The sequence below is a fragment of the Nerophis ophidion genome, linkage group LG07 (assembly GCF_033978795.1).
Source record: "Nerophis ophidion isolate RoL-2023_Sa linkage group LG07, RoL_Noph_v1.0, whole genome shotgun sequence".
NCBI classification, from domain to species: Eukaryota; Metazoa; Chordata; class Actinopteri; order Syngnathiformes; family Syngnathidae; genus Nerophis; species Nerophis ophidion.
In genome coordinates, this window is record NC_084617.1 from 57,192,381 (window position 1) to 57,218,898 (window position 26,518).

The following is a 26,518-nucleotide window of genomic DNA, read 5'->3' on the forward strand; positions in this document are numbered from 1 at the left end:
ACATAGCATATAAGTGTCGTAGCGGGCCAACATAAAATTATTTGGCTGACCACATAAAATGACGTGGTGGACCACCTTAAATAACGTGGCGGGCCACCGTAATTGACAGGCCACAGTAAATGATGTGGCGGGCTACATCTGAACCCAGGGCCTTGAGTTTGACACCTGTGGTTTATTGGCTTTAATCTGATATCCCCAGAAGCTGCTTCCGAGCAGCACCAGCACATAAGTATCCTGCTAAAAAGTTAACCAGCCTAATATTGCACATCTTTAATGTTCGTTCTGCTTAAACGAAGACAAGATCCTGGATTCCGCTCCTATTTAAATCGTAGTCCTGTACTGTCTTCCTCTGTCTTCTACCTTTGTTTACCTGCAAGTCCATGTAAAACTAGTAGGGGGTAAACTCAGTGTATCAAATGGATTTACAATCATTTAGTTTGTACTAGTGCTAATAAATGAACATTTCTTAAAATCGGATTATTTACCATTTTTAATTGGTATTATTAATTAATAATAACAGGTAGAGATGTCCGAAAATTGCTTTTTTGCCGATATCCGATATTCCGATATTGTCCAACTCTTAATTACCGATCACGATATCAACCGATACTGATATATACAGTGGTGGAATTAACACATTATTATGCCTAATTTTGTTGTGATGCCCTGCTGGATGCATTAAACAATGTAACAAGGTTTTCCAAAATGAATCAACTCAAGTTATGGAAAAAAATGCCAACATGGCACTGCCATATTTATTATAGGAGTCACAAAGTGGATTATTTTTTTTAACATGCCTCAAAACAGCAGCTTGGAATTTGGGACATGCTCTCCCTGAGAGCATGAGGAGGTTGAGGTGGGTGGGGCGTGGCTGAGGTGAGGGGTAGGCGGTAGCGGGGGCTGTATATTGTAGCGTCCTGGAAGAGTGAGTTCTGCAAGGGGTTCTGGGTATTTGTTTTGTTGTGTTTATGTTGTGTTACAGTGTGGATGTTCTCCCGAAATGTGTTTGTCATTCTTGTTTGGTGTGGGTTCACAGTGTGGCTTGTGTGTGTGAAATGCTGTAGATATTATGTGACTGAGCTGTCACGCCCCCAATATTGTTCTCTGAGTGGAAATCAGGAAGATTTCAGGGGAATGGTTGCCCTGGGAGATTTTCAGGAAGGGCACTGAAATTCGGGAGTCTCCCGGGAAAATCGGGAGGGTTGGCAAGTATGACTGGGAGACGCAACTGCTCTGTACTTCTCCCTATGCCCGTGTACCACTCCGTACAGTAGTGTTTTAAAAAGTCATAACTTTTACTTTTTGAAACCAAAACCGATCATTTCCAATATTACATTTTTAATGCATTTATTGGCCGATAATATCGGCAGTCCGATATTATCTGACATCTCTAATAACAGGTTATTACTTGCTTGCTTAATTAAATTTGCTTTAAAAAAGACATCAATATTTGGACAAAAACACAACTTTATTATCAGAATGTCATCCAGGAACATTTATTAAATGTTTTAGGCTACTTGAATGCATTACATCTATTTGCAGAAAATTTGGTAACAAATTACCGATCAAACTACATTTTCAGTACAAACTAGTCCAAGAAGAGACAGCACCCCGTAAAAAAGGTAGGAAAAAAATTGGTAAACATGGGGGGAAGAATAGGAAAAAACAAGTTCTTAACTAAACTCCTGGAAGGAGGCTTGGTTTTACACCAGGAAAAAAACATCTAGCAAAGCAGATATGCAAAAGTGGTGGGTGAAGCTGCTGCCACCAGCGGTGCTAATCCGTTTTCCGTCATACCTTGTGGGGTGAAACGACAAAGGCGTGGGATGTGAGGGGCTGGGGTACGTATGTGTGGCTTGTATTTTGCGTGTGTGTAAGCCCGCAGAGTGGCTGTATTCTGCGATGTTGGTGCTCTTGCCGAGTGTTATCGCGATAAAACACCGACAGTCAGTCCAACATACAACAGGTGTGTGTCGATGAGAGACAGGGAAATACGTTTATAGCGTCTTTGCTGCACTGTCGTTTTGGGAGTATCTTGAAGCAAAGGTCATTCGAGCCAGGGAACACATTACAGATTAGATAGTTTGCGTTTGAGCAAGCGAAAACATAAACTACTCATTATCTATCATGGTCCTCAAATTCATCAGACTTCGCCATGCAGAGCAGACAACATCTCCAATATGTTGTCCAGTTTGGGAGTTAGTCCGAAATCACAAAAGTCTGGCTGCCCACTGCTCTGCCCATCGTTCAATCATTTGTAGCAGCTTTGAGGTATCCTGAACAGCTGCCTCTTTCTTACAATTTGTTGATACACCAGGATAATGCTTACTCTAATTAGGAGATGTCCTGTTGTAATGCTTTTGAATAGATAGATATCTTCAAATTCCTAGACTAAAAGAGTCACCAGGTACGCGACACACGGCTTCTCCCAAGAGTTCATCGTGTGTCCAGCAACAACCCTTTCCTCAAGACAGGCTGGTTACCCCGACCCAGAGCTTCTCGATCTTGTCAATTTCGTTGAGAGTTTAGTTGATCCATTCCATTGTTTGGATTTTGGAGAACAGTGCAAAGAGGTCTCCAGAAAGTCAAAACAAAACCAAAAAAAGAAGCAAGCAGGAGAGATAAGTGAGACGGGAGCGAAAGCGTAAAGATGTTTTCCATATATCAGCCACACTGGACTAAAAGCCGCACATATAAATGTTGTAAAATGAGTTATTAACACAGACATATTTAGTAAATGTTTATTCACACACCCACATTTTTTCGAAACGGAGGCTGTAACACACCAGTAAAACCATGGACATCTTATAAGTAGATGCAGCATCGAGCGCAACTGCCTACTGGTGCTGACGAGACGCGGGGCCGCCATCTTGGAGTGGTGATCCGCTCCACTCAGTGCCATTCATTTGGCAGGAGCAATGAACTCTCAGCGCATTTAATTCATCTCACCTCACTGAATACCACTGATTTTTCACCCGCTTTATTGCCATATGTGTAGCTATGATAAAGGACACATGTTTTGGCATGTTTTAGTATGCATAGTTTGCTTAACAGTAATAGAATATTCTTATATGCTATAAATCATCAGAGGTACAAGATAAAAACTGGGAATATAATCCCAGAGAAGGGGGAAAAAAATAGTCAGATATGTTTAAGTTCAAGAAACATTATGATTAGGTTATATATACATGCGTATATCCTACACAAACAATGTATGAATACATTCGATATCAATTAATCTTAGGGACCTATACACCTTATCTCTGTTGCTGCAGCAGCAGAGAGTTTATTCTGTCTTGACACTTTGTATTGATATTTTGTATTACATTCTTCCCTTAAATGTTAATGTTTACAGTGCTTGTTTTAATTTTACAAAACTTGGTTGGAAGCTAGACTAAATTTAAACATGTATAATACTGTATAGCCACTGTCCAACATATATTACACCCTCCCCTATACACAATCTGGACTGTGGTCCTGACTTACCGCTGTTGGCTTTTACAATCTTTATCGTCATCATTTATATCAACTTTATGTTATTCAAGTATGACATTTTTAAATGTAATTAATTTCATTGACAAGCAATTCTATTATGGCCATACTCTTGTTTGCTAGTGGCTACGATTTCAGAACTATTGAAGATCTTTGCTCCTTCTCAACTCTGTGGTAATTTTCTTTTCACAAAATACAACCAATAGTACGTTAATGTAAGATCTTACTTGTGAAAAGTAATCCCCAGATTCCTATTTTCATCAGTCCGCTCATTTAAGCAGTAAAACGCTAAATCTCTTTGTTTTCCACCTGTCAACTGTCAGTTTAGGCTGCTCGACGCCTCCTCATCACCACTTCAAGATGGCGGCCGAATTTCTCGTGCCACATCGGCCAATGCTGCGTCTACTTATAAGATGTCTATGAGTCAAACGGCTGATCAAACAACGGCAGTCATCTTCGTGGACCCAGTAGCTACGGAAGCTAGCTCTCCATCGGCTAAACAGACTCAATAACTCCACAGTGACACTTGTGTGAATTTACTGAGGAATTTGTCAAACTAAAACAATACAGCAACTTGTTTTTCCACTCTATTGGTACTTTAAAACGGTAATTACATTTTCAACCCGCAATACCTGCAGTGAGAAAACTCGTCCAAAAGATGTCGACATAGCACAAACAATAACACACTATTTCAGTCCTCTGTTTGGGTTTAATGCAATACGAAGGTCCTGCAGTCCTGGGTTCAATACCAGGCTCGGGATCTTTCTGTGTGGAGTTTGCATGTTCTCCCCGTGAATGCGTGGGTTCCCTCCAGGTACTCCGGCTTCCTCCCACTTCCAAAGATATGCACCTGGGGATAGGTTGATTGGCAACACTAAATTGGCCCTAGTGTGTGAAAGTGAGTGTGAATGTTGTCTGTCTATCTGTGTTGGCCCTGCGATGAGGTGGCGACTTGTCCAGGGTGTACAACGCCTTCCGCCCGATTGTAGCTGAGATAGGCGCCAGCGCCCCCCGCGAGCCCAAAAGGGAATAAGCGGTAGAAAATGGATGGTTGGATGGATGGCAAACGATTAAACACAAAACATTCTGGGCATTAGTGCTAAAAAATCCATAAATTAGCTGCACCATTTTATAAGCAGCAGGGGACAAAGTGTTGGAAAAAAGTAGTTGCTTGTAGTCAGGAATTTATGGTGGTTAATATATGGAAAACAAATATTATTTTACGATATGAAAATAAATTATTTAAAAAAAGGCCTTTTTCATTTTACTGTGAAATTTCACAGCATTCTATTGCAGCCCGACTGAATTTTCATTTGAATCCAGACAATTCAAACATTTCAGACATTAAACATTACAATGCACTATCATATGTGTGTTAGTTGGGTACAAGACAATCAGAGAAAGGAAAGAGCTAATCAATGGGAAGGGGATGCAAATCTGCACACTGCAAAGGCCTGTATCTTACAGACAAAAAGACTCTGGAGAGTCCAAGGATATCAAGGTAAGACTCACAGAACCTGGACAATAAGCCCCTGATTCGACATCCTGTCCTCCCCTTTCATCTTTCACATCAGCAAGAAGGAGCTTAACAAGGAAGGCACAGATGAGGTCCGCAATAAGAGCTTTGCTTTTTGATAACAAGTAGGAAATACCTATCAAATAATCAGAAGAGGGGTTACACTATTGTCAAAAGTATTTGGCCACCCATCCAAATGATCAGAATCAGTTGTCCTAATCATGTATAAAATCAAGCACTTAGGCTGAAAAACAACCCCACACCATTATTCCTCCACAAAATGTCACACTCTGCACAATGCAGTCTGGAATGTACTGTTCTCCTGGCAACTTCCAAACCCAGACTCGTCCATCAGATTGCCAGATGGAAAAGCGATATTTATCACTCCAGAGAACGCGTCTCCACTGCTCTAGAGTCCAGCGGCGCATCCGATGCTTTGCATCGGACTTGGTGATATATGGCTTAGATGCAGCTGCTTGGCCATGGAAACCCATTCCATGAAGCTTTCTGCGTACCGGCCTTAACCAATCTGGCGCCCTAGGCAAGATTTTAGGTGGCGCCCCCCCACATCGGCAGTGAAGTGTATATACTCACAAGTAACCGAATAGCTTTGTCTTTGACCTTTTTTTTTTTAATCAAAGAAAGCAAATTAATCATAATAGTTAACAAGATAAAAAAAACTATGAATAGATAAATATAAAAAATAAAAAATGAATACATGAAATACAATATTTTTTACATACATGAACACAAAATAAAGCGTGTCAACAAGTTGCATAAAATAAATTAAAAATACAATATAAATAAGGCACTGCACAAAACAAGATATCAAACCAGTATGACTTTAACAACTATATGACAAAAAAGGGGATCCTACAGAGTTCTCTATTAGTGCTTTTCAATATTGCATCCATCCATCCATCCATCCATTTCCTACCGCTTATTCCCTTTTGGGGTCACGGGGGGCGCTGGCACCTATCTCAGCTACAATCGGGCGGAAGGTGGGGTACACCCTGGACAAGTCGCCACCTCATCTAATACAAATGTCCCTGAGGAATGTAAGGTGGGAGTACTGTAATTACCTAACGTTATATTATTATTATTTTCCATAAAAATTTAGCCCCCTCCACAATATTAACCCGACGTTAAAACAGAACTAGCTATTTATTGATTAGCAATTGCCGAATCATGTAACATTAGCTTAATGTTAAAAAGCCAGGTTACTATCACATTCTGTAACAGACAGATCATTTCATAGATGTAGGCTAACGTTACCTACCTCTGTCTTTTTCTCATTTCTCCTCCTCTTCTTTTCTCTTTTTTCTTCCCTGGGCACCTGACAGTTTTGACCATTTTGACATCTTGTGTTGATATTTTGATGTGGCGACGTCCAAAAAGAGTCATGATACGGGAAGGGAGGGGGCGCACCGTGCAGGGGGGGCGTAATGTTGTAACAAATAATATTTCTATTAAATAAGCTTTTCTTTGCATTCTAATTAACGTGGTATTATCTTTTGTATTAAGAAATAACAGTACCAACTTTTTTTTTTTCTCCAACATCTGTGGCACTGGCATGGCGCCCCCTGATGGACGGCGCCCTTAGCATTTGCCTATACGGCCTGTGCCACGGGCCGGCCCTGGTACGTGGGCTAATTGGTAGGTCACATGAAGTTTGGAGCTCTGTGGCAACTGACTGTGCAGAAAGTCGGCGATCTCTTTGCACTATCCGCTTCAGCATCCGCTGACCCCTCTCTGTCAGTTTACGTGGCCTACCACTTCGTTGCTGTTGTTCCCAAATTCTTCCATTTTCTTATAATAAAGCCGACAGTTGACATTGGAATATTTGGAAACGAGGACATTTCACGACTGGATTTGTTGCACAGGTGGCAAACTATGACAATTCCAATGCTGGAAATCACTGAGCTCCTGAGAGCGGCCCATTCTTTCACAAATGTTTTATATAAACAGTCTCCATGCGAAAGTGCTTGATTTTATGCACCCGTGATTAAGACACCTGATTCTGATCATTTGAATGAGTGTACAAATAGGGCTGGGCGATATGACTAAAAAAATGTATCACGATATAAGTGTTTCATATCAGTCGATATCGATAATTATTGATTAAAAAAAAAAAACTATTCTAAATAAAGACCAGGAGAAAAAAGGCTGAATTTAAATACTTTTATTTTAAATATAACCTTTAACCTTTACAACGAGGTCAGCATTAAGAAAAACAGTCAAATAAATGAAAATACTGGTCGATGTGCAAATATTGACATTAAATAAATGCTTACCCAGACTTCTCAACTATGCTGAGCGGAAGCATGTCCTTCGCTAATTGATACACCACTGCGTCCGTTATTTCTTTATAACGTTTTGAATTGTTGTCGTATGGCACTGCTGCCGAGTACCTCTCGATGGTGGTCTGTTGTTGCCGCTTCGGTGCTGTTCCACTTGCACCGGCTGATGTTGTGGCTGTTTGCTGCTGTACTCCAGCGGGTGAGAGCGGCTCCGGTGGTAAAATAAGTTTGTCGTGTTCCAAGACTTGGTCGGGACGACGACCTTGCAAAGTTTGCAGACAGTATTACTCTGATTCGTTTCGGACTTAAAATATCCAAAATACTGCCAAACTGGTGACGTGACGTTTCCTTTTTTATTTACAATTTCCTCTCGTGCTGCCGCACTCATATTCCCGTTCCGTTGATTAACGTGGACCTCGACTTAAAGGGGAACATTATCACCATACCTATGTAAGCGTCAATATATACCTTGATGGTGCAGAAAAAAGACCATCTATTTTTTTAACCGATTTCCGAACTCTAAATGGGTGAATTTTGGCGAATTAAACGCCTTTCTGTTTATCGCGCTGGAGGCGATGACGTCAGAATGTGACGTCGCCGAGGTAACACACCCACAATTTTCATTTTCAACACATTACAAACACCGGGTCTCAGCTCTGTTATTTTCCGTTTTTTTGGACTATTTTTTGGAACCTTGGAGACATCATGCCTCGACGGTGTGTTGTCGGAGGGTGTAACAACACTAACAGGGAGGGATTCAAGTTGCACCACTGGCCCGAAGATGCGAAAGTGTCTGCCGCCAGACCCCCATTGAATGTGCCAGAGTGTCTCCACATTTGACCGGCGATGCTATGGCAGACATGGCACAGAGATGTATGGATAACCTGCAAATGCATTTGCAACGATAGTCAACGAAATCACAAAGGTGAGTTTTGTTGATGTTGACTGCCAGCTAATCGATGCTAATATGCTACGCTAATTGATGCTAACATGCTATTTACCGGCGGTGCTAATGCGGACATGGAACAGAGATGTATGGATAACCTGTAGATGCATTTGCAACTATATTACGTTTCCTTCCACCCACATTTAATGCGAAAAAAACCACTTACCAATCGACGGATTTAAGTTGCTCCAGTGTCAAAAGATGCGAAAGTCCTGATCGTTTGGTCCGCACATTTTACTGGCGATGCTAACGCAGCTATTCGGCCATGCTATGGCTATGAATAGCGTCAATACCTATTCGCTCAATAGCTTCAGTTTCTTCTTCAATATTTTCATACTCCAACCATCTGTTTCAATACATGCGTAATCGGTTGAATCGCTTAAGTCGCTGAAATCCGAGTTTGAATCCGAGCTAATGTCACTATATCTTGCTGTGGTATTCCCATTGTTTGTTTACATTGGCAGTACTGCGTGACGTCACAGGGAAATGGCCAGTGTCTTCGCAGAGAGCCAAAAATAAGACTTTAAAGCTTTATTTAGGGATGTTCCGAGACCGGTAAAATTTTGAAAAAAACTTCAAAAAATACAACAAGCCACTGGGAACTGATTTTTATTGTTTGTAACCCTTTTGAAATTGTGATAATGTTCCCCTTTAAGCAAGTTGAAAAACTTATTCGGGTGTTACCATTTAGTGGTCAATTGTACGGAATAAGTACTTAACTGTGCAATCTACTAATAAAAGTATCACTCAATCGTTGCTTTTTTTTTTTTTTCCGGTTAGCATTTCCCAGAATGCCGTGCGGTTCCGGCTCTGCGTTTCTTACTATTTTTTTCTAACAGAACTCAGTGAAATTATCGAACGTTCTATCAACCCCATTTTCTATTGATATCGATCACATATCTATCGCGATATATATTGTTAATGTTTTGTCGCCCAGCCCTATGTACAAATACTTTTGACAACATAGTGTAGCTTCCTTCTCTCTGTATTCATATATCACATGCTTCTCCGAGTTGGGCATGATGAAGATGCATTTCCATAATTCTGATCTTTCAATCGTTGATTTGCAGAGTTACGCAACAGCGGCACTATCAGAATAACAATTGAAAGGAGAGATTAGCGCAACTGGCCAAGGTGAGCGATTGAGAGGAAGATGGGAGAGACGGAGCAGAGTCTGAGGAAGCCCCTCTCAATATGACACATCATTTCACGTGCTGTCTCTGGAATAAATAGATTATGTGCTGCAGTGGGAGGATGAACAAAGGCAGATGCTGCCGTCGTCATTAAGGGTAGAATCCGTGGACTGGTGCAGTCCTTTATGTCAGCTTAGCTTTATTTACCAACACCAGCTGGGTAATATGTCCTCACATGACTACATGTTTTTCTTTTTTTTTTACACGAATAATGAAACTAATTTAGCCTTGTAATACTGAATTATTGCATTCAGTGTGAGGAACAGATTTAATCACTAGAAAAAAAAGTATTTAACTATTCAACGCCCAATGGTTTTACATTTGTGGGAAAGCTAAACCCCTGCAGAGAGGGAGTATCTGCTGCATGTTTGATTCCGACTTCTTTTTTGGAATATAATTAGATCAGCTCAGGAGGGGGAATCTTCTGCTGTAATGAAATAAACCTGAATGGGTATGATAGGGTAATTGCACTAAAATCAATCACTGCAACCTCGTAAAAAAGGCCAGTTATGTATGAAAGAACGAAGGAGGGAGAAGGGGATCTGGGGGGAGTAGGTGTGGCCTCACATGCGCCTTCCGTTGCAGCTTTAATTAAAGGAGTACACAATGCAGCTCCCGGCCAACCCTTCCAAGCAGCACACACACACACAGTCATCCCTAGCCTCCACCGACCTGAGTGAGTGCTGAGTCATCGGACTGTGGGCTTCCACTGGGCCACCTGAACACACACTCCCATCAATTCACAGGACATGATGCTGGCAGCGGTGATTTACAACCATTCCCCTGAACACCTACTAAACTTAAATTGCCGCCTATTCCTAACCTTACATAGTCCTAACCTTCTATTTGACCTCATACCGTGACATAGTGACTTAGGCTATGTCTACACTAAGCCGGCTAACCCCTTAAATGAGTAATTATTTAGCCTAAGCCCCGTTTCAGCCACATTTTTTCCAAGATGGCGCTGCTGTTGGCAGGAGCTCTGTGTTCTTGTGTCATCCTTTTGTGTTTCCCTCTTGTTTTCATGTGGTATTATATTTTTTTGCCTTTTGGTCCGGGACCCTTTGGGACTGTGTGACAAGGGGTGGCACTTTTGTGACCTCTGTGGTGCTTTTTTTGTGGACTTCTGGATCTGCCTCCCGGCAGCCTACTGGCCATGGAGACCAGCTGCTGGGTCTCTGCCACACCAGAGTCTGTTTGGAGGGACTGGAGGAGGTGTGGATGTGGGGACAGGGCTGCGGAGCTAGTACTGAACGCTGGGATGGAGAGGCTTCGCGGTGTCTTGGCTGGGTGAGCAGGTGTCGGACACCTCCGTCACCTTGGACGTATCCTCGCTCATCCATGCGGACTGGACACTGGCTGAGAGTGGAGTCGGCTGTCTTGGTTGCTTTGATGGGTCTGCTCCTGTCTCTGGCCATGCTCCCCCACCCCAGCGGACGATGGCGTGGAACACCGCGGAGGCCACCACGGTCTATATGTTTCTTTTACTTTTTATTCATAGCCGTATGTACCCCGCCTTCCGCCCGATTGTAGCTGAGATAGGCTACCCCGCCTTCCGCCCGATTGTAGCTGAGATAGGCGCCAGCGCCCCCCGCGACCCCAAAAGGGAATAAGCGGTAGGAAATGGATGGATGGATGTAGAAGTGTCTGGTTGTATATGCTGCTTTAATGTCTTTAGTGTCCTCTGTTTTCTTTGATGTTTGATGTTTTCCTCTTACACACATGTAAGAGGGATGTGTACTGTGGCTATGAGTTGTTTTTTTCCCTTGGCCTCAGTCTGCACCCCCTCTCCAGGGCCCAGGCTAAAACGGATTATTTTATTTTATTCTAATCTTCTATTTATTTATTTTTCTCCCATTCCCACCCCCTCCCCTTGTTTACCTGTATCTCATCTTTTTTGTAAGGGGCGCTGGAAGCCGGCAGACCCGTCAGCGATCCTGTTCTGTCTCCCTGTAATGTTTGTCTGATCTTGAAAGGGATTGTGCTGATAATTTTTATTTTCCTGAAGGAACTCTCCTGACGGAATAAATAAAGTACTATCTAATCTAATCTAATCTAACATTAAACCAACATTCAAGGCACCCCTCCTTGGACAATATTTTACACGGGTAAGTGCGCCGTCTATTTCTTGAATCTCCATGTCGTAGCTTTGTATGCGAACTCATTGATCGTTTACAAACTGAGTTCAGAGAGGAAATGACGCCGGAAAGACCACACCCCATACAGGAAGTGACATCAAAAAGAACGCGCCACAGCCAGCTTAATAACAGCCCGTTCGATAACTCGGCGGAAACCACTAGTAAGATGGTGGCGAATCATCCAGACATGCCCGTGTTTCCCTTTCCTCTACATGTACAGAGTTTGTGGAAATCACACATGACTACCTTAAGAGGAAGCGATTGCAGCTATTTGGGATACAACACTTGTCATACGGCAAGAGAACTTTGTTGTGATCCGGTTCCGGATCACATTTTGTGTTTATGTTTGAATCCCTTTTTGTGTTTTGTTTATTTCTGGACTCTGCCGATCCCTTTGTTTGTATTTGTCACCATGGCTACTTCATTTGCTCCACCTGCACTTACTTTCTGACGCACAACTGGTTTTGATTGTTGTTTTAGTATTTAAGTCCGCCTGCTACCTGAGTTCTTTCTGGATCTTTTGTTTGCTCTATGCAAAAGTTGCGTTTGGTATTCCTCTATGTATTTACTCTAAGTCCTAGCTTAGCGCCCGCGCGCTCAGCTCGCGCTTCTGTGGACTCTGAACTCGACTCTTGCTGACCTTTAGCATTTAGCTGTCCGTGCGTTGGCACGGTTTTCTTTGCCTTTTGTACAAGTGTTCTTTTGGTCATTTGTATATTAAAATCAGTTCTTACCTACTATCCTGCCTGTCCGAAGTCCTGTAGCATCTGGGGGTAACACTTCGCGCATCAATATGCGTCCAGAACGCAACAAACTTTCAAATTTCCAGGTCAGCTGTGGTTCTACTTACCGAAAAACTTTGTAAGTTTGTTGGAGAGACAACGAGAATGCGGGCTCCAGTGGTTGTGATAAAAGAAGGTAGCGTGTGCTTTGTATTACCTGGCCGATGAGGGAAGACTACGCAAAACATTGAATGCATTTGGACTGGCAAAGCAGACTATCAGTTATTGCCTGCCATGTATGTCGTGGACTCAACATCTAGGTCCAGAGAGTATCAAGTCACCAAAAAGGAATGGACAATGAAGGTGAAGGCAAAAGAGTGAGGAGTGTCCTGACCAGATATCTAAGTCCCTAGATTGATTGATGTAAATTGTTCTTCATCACATTTTTTACGTGTCTAATAAAGATTTGATTAATTTATGATGTCTCAGGTGTGATTCACTACAATAGGGCCCCACAACACACTGGATTCCAGTTAATTCAAATACCACAACACTGGATATTGTTCAGATAGTTACATTTAATTTAAGAATTTGCACACAAAGCAACACTGGAGGTGACTATGACATGGAATTTACCGCGCATGCGTACTAGGTCGCGTTGCACCGGCGGACGGAGGGCGGGAGAGGGTCTTAAACGACCATTCAGTATGTGTGGACAAGGATAAGGTTAGGTGGCCTTATCCTGATTAGTGTAGAAGAGGCCCTAGTGGCTCGCAAAGTCTACATGTAATGCAAGCAGTAACCACATACTGTGGACAGCCGCAATGACATGTCATGGTTGACAAAACAAGACCACGTTCAAATTGTATGTCACTGAGGTTCATTATAAGATGTTTGGTATTTCTAAATTATCGCTGACTGCCTGGCAACTACAGGCTTAAGTAGTGCTGTGGTGCTTGAAAACAGGTGTGTGAGTTCAAATGAATCAGGTGCGTGAGTCGTTAGGACAGGTGAACTGATTGGTAGGGATGGAAACAAAACAATGGAGAGAAAAAACAGGAACTAATGGAGTCTTGAAGTAATCTAACAACTAAAAAAAACATGATTACAAAGACATGACAAAATATTTCAATAAAGTTATTTTCAATCTTCTGTTTCCATATCATACAGGTTGTAACTGTGATGCGAGTGAAGTTTTAGTGTAAGTCGGAACTTATACCTAAGTCACTCTTGTGTTACACGGAACACATGAAGGACATATACAATACAGTAATAAAAAGAATAAGTACAATATTAAAATAACTAATAAAAAAGAATGAACTTTCATTTTTTTATAGGCTCGTACTCTACGGTTGTCAATGACCTTTGTAAGGGAGGTAAAGACATGCTCACTGGGGGACGAAAGTCTCAATAATGAGACCACTATGCTTCAGTGTTATCGCTGTGTATTTCATAGTAAAATATCTTCACTGAGTTTGTCATGACGACTAATTTCTCTTCTCTCCTTTTACTTTACTTTTCTTTCATGCACTGCCAATAGAAGAGTCTGCCTCACGCTTAGGATATCATTGAGGTTAAGTGGGGCCTATGATGAATTTCATCTTTTTTTTTTTTTTTACTTATAAATGTTTTTAAATTGTTAAAAAATGCTAACTTGCAAACTTTGGGAGAGAGGTGGGTGCATTCCGGACTCAAACTGGAGTCAATGACAAAACATACTGTACACAGCACCTACATAAATATGGCATCACCACACTTGGAGAATGCTCGTTGTTTAATTTTGAGGAAAAAAGGCACATACACAACGTAACACAAAACTAAAGTTATTTCAAATTGCAACTTTCCAACTTTAAGAAACGTTAAAATAAATCAAGAATAAAAATTGTGGTAGTCAGTGGAACAGCTTAAAGGGGGACATTATCACTATTTCAAAAGGGTTGAAAACAATTCAAATCAGCTCCCAGTGGCTTGTTGTATTTTTTGAAGTTTTTTTCAAAATTTTACCGGTCCCGGAATATCCCTAAATAAAGCTTTAAAGTGCCTTATTTTCGCTATCTTCGAAACCACTATCCATTTCCCTGTGACGTCAGACAGGGCTGCCAATACAAACAACATGGCAGTTACCACAGCAAGATATAGCAACATTAGCTCGGATTTCAGCGGCTGAAGCGATTCAACAGATTACGCATGAATGGAAACAGATGGTCGGAGTATGGAGGCAGATAGCGAAAACGAAATTGAAGAAGAAATTGAAGCTATTGAGCGAATAGCTATTGACGCTATTCGGCCATAGCGTGGGTGTACCTAATGAAGTGGCCCATAGCATGGCTGCCTTATTAGCATCGCCGGTAAAATGTGCAGACCAAACGATCAGGACTTTCGCATCTTGTGACACTGGAGCAACTTAAATTTGTCGATTGGTAAGTGTTTGTTTCGCATTAAATGTGGGTATCTAGTTTCAAATGTACATACAGCTAGCGTAAATAGCATGTTAGCATCGATTAGCGTAGCATGTTGGCATCGATTAGCTGGCAGTCATGCCGTGACCAAATATGTCTGATTAGCACATAAGTCAACAACATCAACAAAACTCACCTTTGTGATTTCGTTGACTTAATAGTTGCAAATGCACCTGCAGGTTATCCATATATCTCTGTGCCATGTCTGTCTTAACATCGCCGGTCAAATGTGAAGACACTCTGGTACATTCAATGGGGGTCTGGCGGCAGATTTCTTGCCAGTAGTGCAACTTGAATCCCTCCTTGTTAGTGTTGTTACACCCTCCGACAACACACCGACGAGGCATGATGTCTCCAAGGTTTCAAAAAATAGTTGAAAAAAACGGAAAATAACAGAGCTGAGACCCGGTGTTTGTAATGTGAAAACGAATATGGCGGGTGTATTACCTTGGTGACGTCACGTTCTGACGTCATCGCTAGAAGACCGATAAACAGAAAGGCGTTTAATTTGCCAAAATTCACCCATTTAGAGTTCGGAAATCGGTTAAAAAAATACATGGTCTTTTTTCTGCAACATCAAGGTATATATTGACGCTTGCATAGGTTTGGTGATAATGTTCCCCTTTAATTTTTCGATAACAGACTGCAAAAAATGATCGAATCACTCATTTCTGAAGAAAAGATTGCTAAAATCATTGTGTACATATTTCCAAAACACCACCTCCATCAGATTAAACATGTTCATTAGTCTGCAGTTAAAAAGTGTTAACCAGGTGGATTGACATAATTCATGGCTCCAAAACAAGAGATGTCAATTGAAACAATAGAGAGAATTATCAAACTTCAAAAAGGTAAATCATCACGCGATGTTGCAAAATATGTTGACTTTTCACAGTCAGCTATGTCTATTATATGACCAAGTTAAAATACAAAAAGCCAAGCATACTGGTAGACCAAGGAAAACATCAAAGCTTCAAGACGGACAACTTCAAGCAATATGTCCAGAAAAGAAAAATTGCACAGCAAAACAATCAAAGAACAAATGGGCGGAAACTGGAGTCACTGTCTGTGACCAAAAATGTAAGAAACCGCCTAAAAGGAAATGGGGTTTAAAAACAGAAAAGCTAAGCCGTATTTAAGAGAAAAAACAAGGTTCCAATGGGCAAAAGAAAAGCGTTGATGGGCTATAGATGACTGGATGAGAGTCATATTGAGTGATGAATCGTTACTCTACATTGAGCAAGGTGATGATGCAAGAACTTTTGTTTGGTGCCGTTCCAATTAGATTTATAAAGACAACTACCCGAAGAAAACATGCAAATGTCCACAGTCGATGACATAGGGCTGCATGTCAGGCAATAGCACTTGGGAGATGGTTGTCATTGCATCTTTAATAAATGCACACGTTACATTGACATTGTGGACACTCTTTATAGTACATCAATCAAAATGATGTTTGGGGATGGTGGCATAATTTTTCAAGATGTTAATGCATCTTACAATAGTGCAAATACTGTAAAACTGTTCTTTAAAAAATATATGTAAGGTCATTTTTCATGGCCTGTAAATAGTCTATATCAGTGGTTCTCAACCTTTTTTCAGTGATGTACCTCCTCTGAACATTTTTTTAATCAGAGCAAAGCATTTTTGGTTGAAAAAAACAGATAAAGAAGTAAAATACAGCAATATGTCATCAGTTTCTGATTTATTAAATTGTATAGCAGTGCAAAATATTGCTCATTTGTAGTGGTCTTTCTTGAACTATTTGGATAAAAAGATATAAAAATAACTAAAAACTTGTTGAAAAATAAACAAGTGATTCAAATATAAATAAAGATTTCTACACATAGAAGTAATCATCAACTTAAAGTGCCCTCTTTGGGGATTGTAATAGAGATCCATCTGGATTCATTAACTATGTCATTAGTTTCTGATTTATTAAATTGTGTAACAGTGCAAAATATTACTAATTTGTAGTGGTCTTTCTTGAACTATTTGGAAAAAAAGATATAAAAATAACTAAAAACTTGTTGGAAAAAAAAACAAGTGATTAAATTATAAAGATTTCTACACATAGAAGTAATCATCAACTTGAAGTTTCCTCTTTGGGGATTGTAATAGAGATCCGTGAACTTCATTCTAAACATTTCTTCAAAAAAAAAAAAAGAAATATTTAACATATATATTTATGGAACATGTCCACAAAAAAATCTAGCTGTCAACATTGTTGTATTTTTTTTTTCACAGTTTATGAACTTACATTCAAATTTTCTTGAAGTATTATTCAATAAATATATTTATAAAGGATCCTTGAAGTGTTGCTATTTTTAGAATATTTAAAAAAAATCTCACGTACCCCTTGGCATACCTTCAAGTACCCCCAGGGGTACACGTACCCCCATTTGAGAACCACTGGTCTAGATCTCTATCCAATTAAAACCTATGAAGGAAATTTAAGAAAATGGTCCATGACAAGACTCGAACTTGCAAAACTGATCTCACAACAGCAATCAGAGAAAGTTGGCGCACGATTGATGAAGATTACTGTTTGCCACTCGTGAAGTCCATGCCTCAGAGACTGCAATTTGTTATAAAAGTTAGAGGAGGTGCAATAAAGTACAGTGGTGTGTTTTTTTGTTTGTGTGTTTTTCATGACTCCATAATTCGTTCCTTAGAGTTGAGTGATTCCATATTTTTAACTCTGCTTGATCTACAGATGATCTGTTACTGATTACCACAATCTATGTTCCTAATTTCTTTTAGCATTTCTTACAGCCAAAATGGTGATATTTGGAATTACTATAGTTTTGTGTCATATCGGTTATTTTATGTTTTTTTCTACAAAATTAAACAACTGGATGAGCATCCTCCAAGACTGGCAGTTGCACATTTTTTTCTAGGGGTCATATTGACCAACAACAATTGACAACAACATGGGCAATTTAGTGAATCTAAATTGCCTAAAATGCATGTTTATGGCATGTGGGAGGAAGTAGGAGGACTTTGCAAGCACAGAAAATAAATACCAACAATACCTACCCCACTGTGCCGAAGCTACCCAGGGCAGAAATCATTTTGGTTAGCACAACCAACCGGAGCAACAAAATGAAAGGTGTATACATTTCTTTTTTCTTTTGGAAACAGAGTAATAAAGTAAGTCTTTGCTGGCCTTTACGACGTTCACTGAAACCTTGCTGTGTTAGAAATACTGCTTACTTTGCAGAGGTAATTAGTGTTACACAGCTTTACCCGTAAACCTGACTAACTAATGAGATGTTGAAGAAGCCAATAACAAATGTGCACTGCAAGGGGTTCAAACTAAAGAGTGATTATTTCCTAAATGTTAATCTGTGATAAGGCCGCAAGTAAGCAGGCAGAGCTGATCAGACGACAAGGTGCTCGCTCTGATGGGCTTCATCACCACTGCAGCACCACTAATCCACCGTACCAAAGCTGCACAAAGCCAAACATCCACTCATATATCACACCGCTTCACCTTTGGACAGTCGTGCTATTGCAATCAGTTTCAGATATTGAAATGTTCCTGTGAGTACGCTCTACATCAGGGGTCACCGATGCGGTGCCCGCGGGCACCAGGTAGCCCGTAAGGATCAGATGAGTCGCCCGCTGGCCTGTTCTAAAAATAGCTCAAATAGCAGCACTTACCAGTGAGCTGCCTCTATTTTTTAAATTGTATTTATTTACTAGCAAGCTGGTCTCGCTTTGCTCGACATTTTTAATTCTAAGAGAGACAAAACTCAAATAGAATTTGAAAATCCAAGAAAATATTTTAAAGACTTGGTCTTTACTTGTTTAAATAAACTCATTTATTTTTTTACTCTGTTTCTTATAACTTTCAGAAAGACGATTTTAGAGAAAAAATACAACCTTAAAAATGATTTTAGGATTTTTAAACGCACATATCTTTTTACCTTTTAAACTCCTGACAATTTAAGTCAGTGTTCAAGTAAATTTATTTTTTTTATTGTAAAGAAAAATAAATAAATTTTGATTTGATTTTGTTTTAGCTGCTGTTTTTTCAACGAAGAATATTTGTGAAATATTTCTTCAAGCTTATTATGACTAAAATTCAAAAAAATTATTCTGGCAAATCTAGAAAATCTTTAGAATCAAATTTAAATCTTATTTTAAGGTCTTTTGAATCTTATTTTAAAAATTTTGTTCTGGAAAATCTAGAACAAATAATGATTTGTCTTTGTTAGAAATATAGCTTGGTCCAATTTGTTATATATTCTAACAAAATGCAGATTGGATTTTAACCTATTTAAAACATGTCATCAAAATTCTAAAATTAATCTTAATCAGGAAAAATTACTAACGTTCCATAAATTATTTGTTTAATTTCTTCAAAAAGATTCAAATTAGCTAGATTTTCTCTTCTTTTTTCGGTTGAATTTTGAACTTTAAAGAGTCGAAATTGAAGATTAACTATGTTTCAAAATTCAATTTTCCTTTTTTTCCTGTTTTCTCCTCTTTTAAACCGTTCAATTAAGTGTTTTTTCATAATTTATTCTCTATAAAAAACCTTCTGTAGAAGGAAAAAAAATGTACAACGGAATGACAGAAATACCCATTTATATATATATATATTAGATTCATTTATTAAAGCTAAATTGAGCAAATTGGCTATTTCTGGCAATTTATTTAAGTGTGTATCAAACTGATAGCCCTTCGCATTAATCAGTACCCAAGAAGTAGCTCTTGGTTTCAAAAAGGTCGGTGACCCCTGCTCTACATTAATAACCTCAGTTACCTTTTATTCTGACAAGACCTTTAACAGTTTTGTATCACTGTTGTTGTTGGCAAATTGATATTATTTAGTCAGGTTATACCTTGACAAGGCCTGACGGGCTTATGCTGCAGCAGCCAACACCTGAGTGCTCGTCAGTCTAAATAGCAGCAAAGTAGCCATAGTGCACACTGACCAGACTTATTGCATTAATGAGTACTACTTGAGAGCGAACACCGCTAATGGGTCAGGACTCTGCTGCTGCCACAAGTATTTTTTATTGCATTTTCCTGCCTTGTAAGTATGAGACCAGCTTTACTAAGCCCACTAATGGCGACCTTTTAGCCAAATCAAGACATTGACTATATGCACTGTACCACTGAGGCCATAAACAAACACAATGACAACAACAAATGAAGAAAAAAAAACAATTAGAAATGTATTATATTCACAGTACTTCAAGTGGGCAAAGGGACATGGATGTCAGAGAGACATTATTAGAGAAAATTGAATAGAACAGTTGCATCTGTTAAACACCCTGGGGCTAACCAGTAAGCACACACATTGAAACAATAAAAAGAATCAGCACTAAGAGGCAACAGATCTGTAAATGGTCATAAAAACCCACAATTACAACTTTTAGTGCTTACTCGCAAGATAAATTCACCTCAATCTTTTGCTGAAATGAATGTTTGGTTCAAATAGTTATCTGTTTCTCTGCCTACATGGCTCATGATTCAAAACCATGTGTATTATGGTTGATTGAATATTCCGAAAGTAGGTGCGCATTTTAGTGTAAACGTCTAACTTATTCCAGTGATTAACCAGTGTACCGTGAGATTGCTCAGGATAAGCAGTATGGTTAACTGTTTTCCTGAGATTTTTTTCGGAAATAAGATGCTAAACTTGGTAATGTTTTACCAAATGATGTCAATGGAATCAATAGATGTACACAATCACAATCATTTATACCACTAGTTTTCAACCTTTTTTTCAGTGATGTACCCCTTGTGAACATTTTTTTAATTCAAGTACCCCCTAATCAGAGCAAAGCATTTTTGGTTGAAAAAAAGAGATAAAGAGGTAAAATGCAGCAGTATGTCATCAGTTTCTGATTTATTAAATTGTATAACCTACTTAGTGGCCTAGTGGTTAGAGTTTCCGCCCTGAGATCGGTAGGTTGTGAGTCATATCAAAGGCTATAAAAATGGGACCCATTGCCTCCCTGCTTGGCACTCAGCATCAAGGGTTGGAATTGGGGGTTAAATCACCATAAAAGATTCCCGGGCACGGCACCGCTGCTGCCCACTGCTCCCCTCACCTCCCAGGGGGTGATCAAGGGGATGGGTCAAATGCAGAGGACAAGTTTCACCACACCTAGTTTGTGTGTGTGTGTGACAATCGTTGGTACTTTAACTTTAACTTATAACAGTGCAACATATTGCTCATTTGTAGTGGTCTTTCTTGAACTATTTGGAAAAAAATATATAAAAATAACTAAAAACTTGTTGAAAAATAAACAGGTGATTCAATTATGAATAAAGATTTCTACACATAGAAGTAATCATCAACTTAAAGTGCCCTCTTTGGGGATTGTAATAGAGATCCATCTGGATTCATGAACTTAATTCTAAACAATCTATAACATCAATATTTATGGAACATGTCCAAAAAAAAATCTAGTTGTCAACACTAAATATTGCATTGTTTCATTTCTTTTCACAGTTTATGAACTTACATTCATATTTTGTTGAAGTATTATTCAATAAAAATATTTTTAAATTGTTGCTATTTTTAGAATATTTTTAAAAAATCTCACTTACCCCTTGGCAAACCTTCAAGTACTCCCAGGGGTACGCGTACCCCCATTTGAGAACCACTGATTTATACATTTATTAATGATGTTGCTGTGATAGCTGCTTGCAACGATGAACAAGATAAGTGGTAGAACATGGATGGATGGACATTGTTATACCATCGAAAAATTTGTAAAAGAAAATTTCCAGCTTTTAAAAAAATCCTAGATGTGTCTAGCGATGGGTACCGGATTTTGTACTTTTATAGACACCAAAGCGTAATTCCGACAATACTACCGGGTATTGATTAATGTGAAATTAAACGGTGCCATATTTCGATGCCTTTGTTACTTGCAGACTAAACAATGGTTCGAACACTTGGCAGGGAACTAATCAGGCAGGCAGCACTCAAAACAAACTCACGCAAATTGCCTGTATGTGATGTTACATTTTTGTAATGCAAACAAAGCAAGTATGCCTGATAAAAAATGTTCAAATGTAAAATAAGGCTCCACTTTTGCAAAATATGCGTATTGTCGTGTCCTGGAAGAGTTAGTGATGCAAGGGATCCTGGGTATTTGTTCTGCTGTGTTATGGTGCGGATGTTCTTCCGAAAAGATTGTGTCATTTTTGTTTGGTGTGGGTTCACAGTGTGGCGCATATTTGTAACAGTGTTATAGTTGTGTATACGACCACCCTCAGTGTGACATGTATGGCTGTTGACTAAGTATGCTTTGCATTCACTTGTGTGTGTGAAAAGCCGTAGATATTATGTGACTGAGCCGGCACGCAAAGGCAGTGCTTTTAAGGTTTATTGGCGCTCCGTACTTCACTCTACGTCCGTGTACACAGCGGCGTTTTAAAAAGTCATACATTTTACTTTTTGAAATTGATACCGATCATCTTGAAACAGATACCGATAATTTCCGGTATTACATTTTAAAGCATTTATTGGCAAAGCATTTATGTACGATAATATCCGACTGCCAATATTATCGGACATCTTTACTACTTACAGTACAAACTCTTTTTAGGACTCAAAAAAAGACCAAACTGGCACATTCAACTTACTACTTACTTAAGTGGTCGGCAACCTGTATATCTGGAGGCGCATGTGGCTCTTTAGCGCCGCCCTAGTGGCTCGCTGGAGCTTTTTCAAAAATATATGAAAAATAGAAATGATGAGGGGAAAAAACATATTTTTTATTTTAATTTGGTTCTGTAGGAGGACAAACATGACATAAACCTCCCTAATTGCTATAAAGCCCATTGTTTATATTGAACATGCTTCACTGAATCGAGTATTTGGCGAGCGCCGTTTTGTCCTACTGATTTTGGCGGTCCTTGAACTCACCCTAGTTTGTTTACATGCATAACTTTCTCCGACTTTCTAAGACGTGATTTTTGCCATTTCTTTTTCTTTTTAATTTTGTCCACCAAACTTATACCGTTGCACATGAATGCACAAGTGTGAGTTTTGTTGATTATTGACTTATGTGGAGTGTGCTAATCAGACATATTTGGTCACTGCATTACTGTAAGCTAATCGATGCTAACATGCTATTCAGGCTAGCTATATGTACATAGTGCATTACTATGCCTCATTTGTAGGTACATTTGAGCTAATTTAGTTTCCTTTAAGTCCTCATAATTCAATTTATATTTCATGACACACTATCTGTATGTAATATGGCTTTTAATTTTTTTGCGGCTCCAGACAGATTTGTTTTTATATTTTTGGTCCAATATGGCTCCTTCAACATTTTGGGTTGCCGGCCCCTGACTTACTTACGTTACTGCCATCTAACGACTTGGAATTGCAACTGCATGCAAACACTACAATATAATTCTTGCAAATGCGACTCAGAAATGTAATAAAAAAACTTAACATAACTGGACACAATCAGCTCTTTTTTTAAATGTTACATTTAAAAAAGTGATTATCTTTAACAATTAATATTCATAAGCATCAGCTGTACCAATTTATGGTACAGCTGAGTACTGATATCAATTCTCAGGTACAGTAACCCGACCGAATCAGATGCATGATGCAGTATGCATAAGTTTAATTCATCATGTTGTAGACACAAGAAAACCACTGCAAGGTGAGCTCTGCAACAAAAAATTTGCAAGATGAAAAATGTGCTGACACAAACAATACGACTATTCCACTATGCTCCTTTTTCAAAAGAACAAAAATGATGTATAACAACAAAAAAAGTCCCACTGGTCACCACCACGAGGAAGTCATTTAAAAAAAGGTTTACTCATTTCGCTCAAAGTTCTGAAAACACCACCGTAGAGAACAATGACTTTGGAAAGGCTTGATGGTGATGGAAGGCACAGATGTTTGGTTAAGACGCTGCTTTGCTGATAGTTTTCTGACAAACAAGATGCCCATGGTAGGTTATAAAGGTGAGAGATACAAAATGATATACAATGGTATAAAATGAATGAAAACTGCTAAGCACGATGCTGGTTTGATACCAGACCAACGAACATGAGCTGGGAAGGAGGAGGGAGCCAGGAGGCTTATTTAAAAAGGGGTAAGCTTCATGGTTACGTAATTGCTATGGGATCCTCTGAAACAGCACAATCAAACTTGGGATGCATTAGGACCCATGACGGAAACCTCATTCCTCTTCATCCATACTGTTAGAGCTGCAGGCTTTCCCTTCTTGCACCTCATCCTCCCAGACATCCACTTATTACGCACACGTGCCAAAACACGCAGTTGACTTGCTCTCACACTCATTCACTAACTGCTCATTTAATCAAGGTTGGGGTTGTCAGAGCAGATAATATTGTGTCCGACACTCTTGAGGTACGAGTCAAACTGAATGCTTCTGCTGAAACATATCTACCAAAATGAAAAATGTAATCCCCAAGAAAGGGGGGGTGGTCCTGTGTTTGGCCATAACACTGTCTTCTCCGCATCAGCACCAGGTTGGTTTACTGCCAGCTCGGCACTATGCACATTCATAGGTGTTCTGAAGAGCTATTTCCAACCAACAGCGAGGTTTGCGGATGACTCATTTCAATTTAGATGTAAAATGGAACCCGATGTCGACTGCAGTTTTAGAATACATACCTGCAGTCAGCAAGTGGTGGAGCAATGATGAATTGTTTACATGGTACCCTTTGGGCTTACAACAGATGGCTGCAGGTATTCCACAGTGGTCATTACAGAGCCAAATAGGAGCAGCAAAGGATAAAAGAGCTTATAGAAGTAACTGGCCACTCAGATGAGTAGTGTTTACGTCAAATTCAAAAACACTGCAGTGAAAAGAAGAAAAAAAAAAAAGATGTGAATTGGGACAGAGACACGGTGCTTTTTTTTGCCAGACAATTGATAGAACCCAGGGATAGAACTGGTCAGAAAGCGATCAAGAGGATTAGGAGAGCATGCAATGTGTTGGAACGTTTCCCCATATCTGTATGAAGATCACATACAGTACATGTGTGCCAGGGAGGACGTGTGTACACACAGTGGAAGCACAACAAGACTGGCAACTGGCTTTCCATGTGTGCCCAGGCACCCCAGACTTATTTAGCATGACACAGAGAATGGGGTGTCTCAACCTTCCTAACACCCCCCAACCACCCCACCTGTGAGGAGTCCCAGTACCTTGCGCTTTTTATCCCGCGAGCGACTCCTCTTCTTGACCTTTTCTTCTTCTTTCTCTTTGCGCTCCTGTTCAGCCTGGGCTTCTAAATCCTTGTTCTTGCGGAGGTGTTTGGCTGCTTGGGCCATGGTGCCGCAGGGGGTCTGGGTGGTGTTAGCCTGTCCAGATCTTACGGTGCTGGGACTTTTACCTGACGCGTGCCCACACGAGCGCTGCTGCAGCTACTGCTGTGTTCCTCAATGGTCCTGCAGAGTCTGAGCGTGCTCACTCGTACTCCTCCTCTTCAGCAGTGCAGTCACACACAAGTACATACACACACACACACAGCGGCAGTCCTCTGCCGTCTGCTGTGGAATGCGACTGCAGCACAGCCCTCTCTCAATCGTTAATGTACACTTACTTCCCTCATTCAATTTTTCTCCATTGCCTTTCCCCTGCCGTGTCCCTTTACAAATCTCAAACTAGAGGGCTTTGTGTTTTTGCCGTTCTTCCCTCACTGCACCCGTTCTCTTTTCCCCACAGTGTTTTCTGACACAACCTACCCCATCAACTAAGGGGATGAACTGACAGTGTTGAGGTGTAGCCTGAGCAGCCTCAAATCAAAGCTGCTTCCTTCTCACGTTACATTGATTTTGTTTCATTTTCAGGTATTTCATTCCTCCGTATCTCGCGCCCCTGTACGGGGAACCCTCATCCCATCACAGCATCATTCACACGCTAAAGGATACCGTAATGAAATAAAAGATATCTAAAATATGCATGAAGGAGGAGAAAAAAAACAGCCTTTTACTCGTTAACTCTCCTCTTACCGCTCTCTTGGTAAAGCACTGCAGCAGACAAGACTAGTACAGCTGTGCAAGGATGTTGGTGCAGTGTACTTGTGTATGCGAGGTCTGGGAGCAATGCATTTTTATTTCATTCATAGTCATGTTACTCAATACAGATTTCTTTGTTTACCCTTTCTCAAGTTTCCCAATCTGAATTACACTATTTGGTGTATCAGATTCCAACACCTTGTGCTCGATTTATAGATATTTGTGAAACAGCGATAAAACAAGTGTTGATGGATCAGCACGTGTTTACTGGAACTCTCGTCCTCCTCCTTCCTTTTCTCCCCTTCAGTTGCTCCCCCTCCTTCTCACAATGCTGCTGACGCAGGTAAAAAAAAACAATCCTTTAACATCTATTTTGCCTGGCTCACTATACCTCACACATGCGCACACGTTACTTGGTTTCTACACACACATTAATGTGGCAGATCATGTGCTATAGGACAGGGTTGGCCGTATTTTGCTTGCTTGTATCAACCTTGCTTTTTTTTTTTCCTTTTGATTGTAGATTTGCACAATCAAATGCAAAAGGATCCAAAATATAAATAAAGGATCTCCACCAGAGAATTTGTTGGCTGCTTGTATTTATAGTGGGAAAGAGGGGGCTTTTACTAAACAATCCTTTCTATGCCTACACTAATTATCACCTACTGCATCCTGTCATAAGTTAGTTTTTTCTCTACTCTCTTGCCAAGACATCCCTGATACGATAGCAGATACCGCAGCATACTTATGCGTTTACTTCAGTCA

General features: G+C 40.0%; 1 protein-coding gene across 5 annotated transcripts in view; it reads right to left on the reverse strand.

Moving 5' to 3' along the window:
• The window catches only part of ank1a (ankyrin 1, erythrocytic a), a 314,583-nt gene extending 289,380 nt beyond the window's left edge, over positions 1-25,203 (reverse strand). For 2 of the 5 annotated variants that reach the window (XM_061906615.1, XM_061906614.1), the window contains exon 1: positions 24,941-25,197. In XM_061906615.1, the coding sequence (XP_061762599.1) occupies positions 24,941-25,066 (126 nt within the window). In that variant the 5' untranslated portion in view covers positions 25,067-25,197. Of the gene's footprint in view, positions 1-24,940 lie in introns of all 5 variants that reach the window. The other 3 variants (XM_061906616.1, XM_061906619.1, XM_061906620.1) reach the window with 3 other exon arrangements.
• Positions 25,204-26,518: the final 1,315 nt, after the last annotated feature.